The sequence below is a fragment of the Galeopterus variegatus genome, unplaced genomic scaffold (genome assembly GCF_000696425.1).
Source record: "Galeopterus variegatus unplaced genomic scaffold, G_variegatus-3.0.2 Scaffold7183, whole genome shotgun sequence".
NCBI classification, from domain to species: Eukaryota; Metazoa; Chordata; class Mammalia; order Dermoptera; family Cynocephalidae; genus Galeopterus; species Galeopterus variegatus.
In genome coordinates, this window is record NW_007733294.1 from 28371 (window position 1) to 37979 (window position 9609).

Consider the following 9609-nt stretch of genomic DNA (forward strand, 5'->3'; position numbering starts at 1 on the left):
GTGCCTGACTTGTTTCACTTAATGTAATTCTCTCTAGGTCCATCCATGTTGCTGCAAATGGTAGTATTTCATTCTTTTCTATAGCTGAGTAGTATTCCATTGTGTAGATGTACCACATTTTCCGTATCCACTCATCTGATGATGGACATTGGGCTGGTTCCAACTCTTAGCTATTGTAAATAGTGCTGCAATGAACGTTGGGGAACAGGTATACCTTCAACACGATAATTTCCATTCCTCTGGGTATATTCCCAGCAGTGGGATAGCTGGGTCATATGGTAGATCTATCTGCAATTGTCTGAGCAACCTCCATACCATTTTCCATAGAGGCTGCACCCTTTTGCAGTCCTGCCAGCAGTGTATGAGAGTTCCTTTTTCTCCATAACCTCACCAGCATTTATTGTTCACAGTCTTTTGGATTTTAGACATCCTAACTGGGGTGAGATGCTGTCTCAGCGTGGTTTTGATTTGCATTTCCCGAATGCTGAGTGATGTTGAGCATTTTTTGCAAAATACACATCTGAAAAATGATTAATATCCAGAATATACAAGGAACTGAAACAACTTTACAGCAAAAACGCAAGTAACCCAGTTAAAAATGGGCAAAGGAGCTAAATAGGCATTTCTCAAAGGAAGATATATGAATGGCCAACAGCCAGTTAAAAATGGGCAAAGGAGCTAAATAGGCATTTCTCAAAGGAAGATATATGAATGGCCAACAGACACGTGAATGATCTTTTTAATGTGCTATTGAATTTGGTTTGCTGGTATTTTGTTGAGGATTTTTGCATCTCTGTCCATCATATAGCCCTACAGCTTTCTTTTTTAGTTGTGTCCTTGTCTGGTTTTGATATCAGGGTATCGCTAGCTTCACAGAATGAGTTTGGAAGAATTCCCTCCTTGGCAATTTAAATTTCTTTGCATAGTTTGCAGAGGATTAGTATTAGTTCTGCTTTAAATGTTGGGTAAAATTCAGCAATGAAGCCATCAGGTCCTGGGCTTTTCTTTTATGGAAAACTTTTTATTACTGATTCTGTCTTGTAACTTGTTATTGGTCCATCCAGATTTTCTGTTTCATCATGATTCAATGTGGGTAGGCTCTATGTGTCCAGAAGTTTATTCATTTCCTGTCAGATTTTCAATTTGTTGGCGTATAGCATTTCTTGATTGTCTGTAATGATCCTCTGAATTTCTGTTGTGTCTGTTGTAATGTTTTTTATTTTTCTCATTTCTAATTTGATTTATTTGAATCTTCTGTCTTTTTTCTTAGTTGGTCTAGCTAAAGTTTTGTCTATTTAGTTTATCTGCTCAAAAAATCAACTCTTCGTTTTGTTGAACTTTTGGGTTTTTTTGGTCCCTATTTAGTTTGTTTCTGCTGTTTTCTTGATTATTTCTTTTCTTCTATTAATTTTGGTCTTAGCGTTGAATTTTTGGGTTTTTTTTGGTCCCTATTTAGTTTGTTTCTGCTGTTTTCTTGATTATTTCTTTTCTTCTGTTAATTTTGGTCTTAGTTTGTCCTTGTTTTTCTAGTTCCTTGATGTGCTATCATAGGTTATTTGAGATCTTTCTAATATTTGGATGTAGGTGTTATGTGCTATAACTTCTCTCTAGAACTGCTTTTGCCATATCCCATAGGTTTGGGTATGTTGTACTGCCGTTTTCATTTGTCTCCAGAAGTTTTTAAATTTTCTTTCTAATTTCTTCATTGACTCATTTATTGTTCAAGAGGATATTGTTTAATTTCCATGTATTTTTACAGTTTCCAAAGTTCCTCCTGTTACTAATTTCCAGTTTCATTCCATTTTAGTCAGAAAAGATACTTGATATGATTTTGATGTTTTTTTTTTCCTTTTTGTCTTTTTTCGTGTCCGGAAACGGATCGCAACCCTCAGTGTCGCACCCGTACCGGACCGGGACCGGCAACGGGATCGCAAACCTCGGTGTTGCGCCTGCACCTCGCTCAGCCAGTGAGTGGGAACCGGTCTGTATGTGGGATCCGAACCCTCAGCGGGGGCGCCACCGCAATCCCAAGCGGCACACTATCCAGTGCGCCACCGGGCCGGCCCTGATTTTGATTTTTTTTAAACATGTTGAGACTTGTTTTCTGTCCTAACATTTGACCTGACCCAGAGAAAGTTGCATGTGCTGGTCAGAAGAATGTGTATTCCACATCTGTTAGGTGGACATTCTGTAAGTGTCTTTTAGATCTATTTGGTCTAGAGTGCAGTTTAAATCTGATGTTTCTTTGTTGATTTTCAAACCAGATGATCTGCATATTGCTGAATGTGGGGCATTAATGTATCCAACTATTATTGTATTGCTGTCTATTTCTCCCTTTAGATCTAATAATATGTGCTTTATGTATTGACTTCTCTCGTGTTGGGTGCATATATATTTACAATTGTTATATCCTCTTGCTGAACTGATCCATTTATCATTATATAATGGCCTTTGTCTCTTTTACAGTTTTTGACTTGATGTCTATTTTATCTGATATAATATAGCTACTCCTTCTGTATTTTGGTTTCTATTGGCATGGAATACTATTTTCCATCCATTCACGTTCAGTTAGTATATGTCCTTACAAGTGATGTGAGTTTCTTGTAGGTTGCATATAATTTAGTCTTGTTTTTTAAACCATTCATCCAGTCTATATCTTTCAATGGGGAAACGTAATCCATTCACATTCAAGGTTGTTATCGATAGGTAAGGACTTACTCCCATCATTTTGTTAATTGTTTTGTGGTTGTTTTGTATATCTTTTGTTCCTTTCTACATTTCTTATTGTTTACTTTTGCGGTTTGGTGGTTTTCTGTAATGATAAGCTTTGGGGTTTTTTCCTCCTCATTTGAGTATCTGCTGCAATCATTGTCTTTGTGGTTACAATGGAGCTTACATAAAAAATCTTATAGTTATAATAGACTATTTTAGGCTGACAACAACTTAACTTTGGTTGCATACAAACACTATAGACTTTTACACCCCCCAAAAATTTATAATTTTGTTGCCTTAATTTACATCTTTTTGCATTGTGTGATACATAACACTTAATGTAGCTATAGTTATCTTTATAATTTTGAATTTTAGTCTTTATACCAGAGATTTGAAAAATTATATACCACCATTACATTAATGGGGTATTTTGAATTTGATAATGAATTTACCTCTACCAGTGAGATTTATACTTTCACATGTTTTTGTGATAGTGATTATTGTACTTTTACTTTCAATTTAAGCTCTGCCTTTAGCATTTCTTGTGGGGCTAATCTAATGGTCATGAATTCCCTCAGCTTTAGTTTGTCTGGGAAGGGTTTTATTTTTCTTTCATTTCTGAAGGATAGCTTCTATATTCTAGGTATTCTATGTTGGCTGTTCTTTTTCTCTGAGCACATTGAATATATTATTTCATTCTCACCTGGCCTGAAAGTTTTCTGCTGAGAAATCTGCTGATAGTCTAATTGAGATTCTCTTATATGTGACTAGACACTTTTCTCATGTTGCTTCTAGAATTCTTTCTTTACCTTTGACTTTTGACAGTATGATTATAGTTTGCCTCAAGATGACCTCTTTGGGTTGAATCTATTAGGGGTCCTTTGAAATTCTTATATTTGGATATCCATTTCTCTCCCAAGACTTGGAATGTTTTAGCTATTATTTTGCTAAGTAAGCATTTTTACTTTCTCCGTCTATTTTTCCCTCCCAAACTCCCATAACACAAATATTTATTTTCTTGATGGTGTCCCCTAAGTCCCATAGGCGCTATTTGCTCTTTTTTAGTCTTCATATATACACACACACACACACACCCCACCCTGACTGGGTTATTTCAAAAGACGTCTATTTTTCCCTCCCAAACTCCCATAACACAAATATTTATTTTCTTGATGGTGTCCCCTAAGTCCCATAGGCGCTATTTGCTCTTTCTTAGTCTTCATATATACACACACACACACACACCCCACCCTGACTGGGTTATTTCAAAAGACCTGTCTTCAAGTTCAGAAATCTTTCTTGTGCTTGATCTAGTCTTCTGTTGAAGCTCTCAACAGTATTTTTTATTTCATTCATTGAATTCTTTAGCTCCTAGATTTCAGTTTAGTTACTTTTTATATCTATCTCTTTGTTTTTCTCATTCAGATTATAAATTGTTTTCCTGATTTTGTTAAATCATCTATCTGTAGTTTGCTGAGTTTCCATAAGATCATTATTTTGGATTACTTTTCAGGCAATTTGTAAATTTTCATTTCTTTGGGATCAGTTACTGGAGAGTTGTTGTGTTTCTTTGGTGGTGTCATATTTTGTTGTTTCTTTGTATTTCTTGTCTCCCTGTGTTGATATCTATGCATCTGGTAGATGATCACTTTTTTTCAGTTTTATAGAGTGGCCTTTGTAGGGAAAGACCTTCTTCTGCAGATGTGTTCTAGGGCATTGGTTGGGTAGGGAGCATTGGCTTTTATTTGGGGTGAGTGCAGTAGTGTACTCTCTGTGCAGTTTCTGTAGCTATAGTCAGCATCAGCAATGTATTCAAGTGCCTCAGTGGCTTAGGCTGCAAGAGTTTGTGTGAATGATCCTCTGGCCTGACCACTGCTCCCCTAGATGGGTGTGTGTGGAAGGGCAGGTCAGCTGTGCAGAGAAGGTATAAGGATGGTCAGCTGGTAGGCTGAGTCCTGCTTCCTTGGTGATGTGGCAATGGGCTGGCCCTCACTGAGGGGCACACGGCTGGCAAGTACAGTGGAATAACAACAGAGCCTCAGGGATGGGGAGATACAGTGACAAATAGTTCCTGGAGCAGGCTGCACTCTGTCAGTGGCTCTGGTTTCAAGATAGTGTCGTGCACCGGCAGCTTGGATCACAGGGAAGACACAATGTGTTGGGCTCCTTCTCTGGCACAATGTAGCTAAGCAAACCCCTGGGAGTTCCCTGAACTGGGCTTAAGGGTGGTGAGGACCATAGATAGGACTCTCATGCATCAAAAATTGCAGGTATTTGTGGTGATAATGGGGTTGCTGGAGGGCTTCTGCTTACCTCTTCCTCACAGGGGGAAATCCCACCTGTTTCCAAACTGATTCACTTGGGGAGACAAAATGGCAGAGGCAGGGCATTTCATTTCCTTGTCTCTGTGGCTGTCCCGAGTCTTGGTGATCTGTACAGTGTCTGTGAATCCCCTGCTGTATTCAAGCACTATCTTTCAGACACTCTAGTTGAAATGTGGTTGTTTATTCATTGTTTTCTTTCTTTTTTTATTTTTTCTTTTTGTGGGAGGGATGAGTCTCCTCTTTGAGCCATCTCGATGACAGCCCTTGGTATTTCATACTATGGCTTTGCCATTCATTTAATGTGTCCCATATTTTTGGGCATGTGGGTTCTTCTAGCCTTTTATTAGTATAGAAAAATTACATTAAATACATTTATCCACACGTCTTTGTACCCATATATATCTCTAGGCCAACTACCTTTTAAATGGCTATCGGATTTGATTTCCTAGCATCTGGGCTTGGAGACTCCACCCTATATTTATCCCCATCCAGGTGGTGTGTCTCACAGTTGCCCATGAGGACAGTAGCCATGTCCCAGAACCTTATGCTCTGCAAATCTTCTCCCCCAGGTTATTGACCTTCAAGGCCTTTGCTCAGATCTTCATCTTAGGCTGCACCTGGGTGTTGGGCATTTTTCAGATTGGATCCATGGCAGGTATAATGGCCTATCTGTTCACCATCATCAACAGCCTGCAAGGGGCCTTCATCTTCCTCATTCACTGTCTGCTCAACCACCAGGTATGTGGTTGCTGCCCTCCCCAGGCCCTTTCCTTCTCCCTACTCCCCATCACTCCATCTGACATGCCTGTACCAGGGCCATTTCCCAGCACCTAGGAGTGACTCATCTTTCTGTGATGTGTCTCCATCTCCAGGTACGAGAAGAATACAGGAGGTGGATCACCAGGAAGACCAAGCCCAGTTCCAAGTCCCAGACTTCAGAGATCTTACTATCACCTATGCCTTCCACTTCCAAAACAGTGAGTGATTGTGTGCTTTCTGCAGATTCTTGTCAGAAGGAATTTCTGCTGCTTAGCAACACTAAACACTACTATGTGTCATGTAGTGACTGGGAGCTAGGTGTGTCCACCTTAATTAGCAAATGGAACAAAGTGTGCAGTTTAAGAGTGGGAGTTCAGGAGCCAAGCTCCTGTTTCAAATCTCAACTTTGCCACTTACTAGCTGTGCAACTTAAGAAAAGACAAAATCATGACCTATGCAGATATAAAATGAGTATATTTTATTCTACTCATTAATTAATGAGGGAAGCTCTCAAAGGAGAACACAAAGAACATGTACACACACATATGCACATACACACATATATACACACATATACATACATATATGCTTAAATATACATTTACAAATATATATTTATATATATAAACTGCCATATATAAAGTTCATAACAGATTTATATATATAATTTCAGGAATTTATAACATATATATACAAATTTTATAACAGGTTTACATATAACAGATATAATATATATAAAATATATAAATAATTTAAGGAGTATTGAATATTAAAATGAATGTGCAAATGGAGGCAAAACTGGTTTTTCTATGGAATTACTTTGCACTGCGTCAGTTATTAAAAGTTAAGAGTTGTATTACAGCTCCCATAGATCAGAATCAGATAATGCAAAGCAGTGTCCTCTATACAATGCATAATTTTCTACTAACGCACACATTTTCTTCACATAATAGATCTCATGGAATATATGGCTATAAATACCATCTATTTGCAATGACCTCCAAAATTTTAAATCTGCCATCCAGGCCTCTCTCCTGAATCCTAGACTCATTTAACCGAACCGACCACCTACCAAATGCCTCCGCTTAGGCATCTAGTAGATATCACAGGTGTGACACGTTCCAATCTGACCTTCTGATCTTTTCCACCTGCCCCCTCCACAGAGGGGTCCTCCGTGCCTCTGTTGCTCAGCGTGGAGCCTAGGAGTTATCCATGGCTCTGATCTCCTCAACCTCCATCTGTAGCCCGTCAGACAAATTCTGTTGACTTTCCTCAAAATGTGTCAAGAATCTGGCCCTTTCTCATATTCTTAACTGCTTTCACTCTGGTCCAAGTCCCACGGCTTCTCTCCAGGATTATGGAAATACAGCCTAAGGGGTCTGCCAGAAGAAGACTTTCTCCCCGACTTTGGTTTGTTCTCCTGTAGCAGCCGGAAGGCGCTTGTGAGCACCCAAGTCTCGTCCTGTCCCTCCTCTGCCTACAGTCCTCCATGACTCCCACCTTACTTAGGGTAAAAGCCAAAGCTTTCCCTGTGGTCCACAAAGACTTGTATCATCTGACCCTCTTTTCTCCCTGACCTTGTCTTCCGTGAGTCAACTCCTTGTTTCACTCTGCTGTCCCCACGCTGGCCTAATCAGGGTGGTTCAAGCACGCCAGGCTCTTTCTCCCCGGTACCTTTGTGTGCTGAATGCTTGAATGTTCTTGTCCCGATACCTACAACGCAACCCCTTCACCTCTTCACCTCCTTCAGGTCTTTGTTCCAATCATTTCTTATCATCGGAGTTTCATCTGATGACTCTATTTAATGCTGCCTTCTACTCTTCCACCCAGGCACTCACGCTTTCTCTCCCTTCTTATCCTGTTTTTCTTTTCATAGCACTTTCTACTTTCTAACACACCATGATTGCTTATTTATTTTGTTTATTAGTTATGGTCTTCCTTCATCCACTGGAATGTCTTATTTTTTTCACTGATCCATTCCAAGCACCTACAATGTTGCTTAGCATGCAGTACGTCCTTGATTAATATTTGTCAAATGAGCAAAAAATTAGTAGCTTGGTTTCCTTGCTGATAAAACAGGGATAGTGATAATACTTATCCTGAGGAGCTATGCCAAAGATAAGACAAGCTAGTATGCAAAGTGTTTGGAAGAGTGCCCAGGACAGAGCGAAAACTCAGTGTGAAGTCCGGCAAAAGCCCGGTCAGGTAGATATCATTAGTCCTATTTTTATTATGAGGAAACTGAGGTTAAGTTCAGTGATTTCAGAATGAGGCACGGGAATCACCATACTGAAACAATTGTCCAAATGCTAGATGACATGTCCTTTTGACAATACAGTTTTAAAAATAACACACTCCACTATATTTTTTAATGACAAAGGTATTACAGGTATAGGAAATTGTAGAAATTTTTGAAACCTTAGGAAAAAAATTTTAGTAAACTGTGTTAAGCAACCACCACAAAGAAAATTGAAATTACCAATTATCCCATCTCATGAGGATGACAATTAGAAATACTTTCAGCTCCAAGTAATTACAATTCAGTTGCTTAACTACATAGGGGATGGTCTTCCTCTCATGAATAGAAGTCCAGAGTTAGGTGTTGATGGTATGATTCTGTTGCTCTGTGGCGTTGTAAAATAATCTAGGCCATCCTTAGTTTTCCATTCCACAATCAGCATGTTGGCTTTTCATCAAGTTTTTCATGGTTGCAAGAGGATTGCCACCGCTCCAGACATCCCGACTATGTTTAAGGAAAGAAGAGGGTTGGGGCAGAGGCAGCAAACTCTCCTTTCATGACTCCTTCTTTGAAAGAAAACAAAAGCTTTCGCAGAAACCCTTCAGCAGGTTCTTCACCTAATCAGTCAGAACCGTATCACATGACCATTCATAGTTGCAAAAGAATCTGAGAAAACAAGTATTTATTTGGTTTTTTAGCTTCTAGCGTGGATGAAGAGGTTGGGAATGGTTTGGGGGTTTACCGACATTGCCTGCCACTCTAAGGGACAGTCACTTTGAACATTTTAATGTTTATCTTTCTAGTCTTTGTTGCTACATTTATCTCTCTCTGTTTTCTTAAGATCCATGCCCCTATAAATATGACATTGGAATCGCATTGGTATTAATCCTGCTGTGGACTCTGAAGTTATCTTTTCTCTCTCACAGGGTTAAAGTCCCCTTTTACTTTCAAATACACTGTGGAGCAACATTTGAGGACAGCAGGTGCCTGCAGGAGTCTACTCTGAAATCTCTTCACAGCTTAATGTGGAAATGCAGGATCCCACCAGCCCGTGAACTCTCTGGGCAATTCAGAGCATGGATAGCTGGGCTGTCTTCTCACGGTTTCATGCATTGGCGAGAGACAAGAGTTTCTCCTTGAAATGACCATTTTATCTCTTGCTTCTCTGACTCTCTGAATTTCTAGAGTTTTTGGAAATAACAGATCCCAGTTCAATGGCACGACTGAGAAAATGTGGCTACCGTTTTGTTTTCTTCTTTGTTCATTGGTGTATGTCTTCAACTGTGCCCCTCCAGCACCTTTCTTGTGCTGACAGAGTAGCTCACAATAAATTATTTACCTTAAGACAAAGACCCTTCCCACTTTTAAAGAAATGGTCTGTAAAAATTGTAATGAGGGCCGGCCCGGTGGCGCACTGCTATAGTGTGCCGCTCGGGAGCGTGGTGGCGCTCCCGCCGAGGGTTCGGATCCCACATACAGACCGGTTCCCGCTCACTGGCTGAGCGAGGCGCGGGAGCAACGCCGAGGGGTGCAATCCCGGTGCTGGTCCCCGGCGCGGGACGGGGGCACAACCGG

At 40.0% G+C, this 9609-nt stretch overlaps 1 protein-coding gene across 1 annotated transcript in view; it reads left to right on the top strand.

Annotated features, from left to right (window-relative positions):
- EMR1 (egf-like module containing, mucin-like, hormone receptor-like 1) overlaps window positions 1–9468 on the top strand; it is a gene marked incomplete at its 5' end in the record, with an annotated part of 34121 nt that extends 24653 nt beyond the window's left edge. Inside the window, 3 exons of the mRNA XM_008591687.1 lie at window positions 5606–5774; window positions 5909–6013; window positions 8961–9468. Coding sequence (XP_008589909.1) covers window positions 5606–5774; window positions 5909–6013; window positions 8961–8966 — 280 coding nt within the window. The remainder of the gene's footprint in view (window positions 1–5605; window positions 5775–5908; window positions 6014–8960) is intronic.
- Between the last annotated feature and the right edge of the window lie 141 nt (window positions 9469–9609).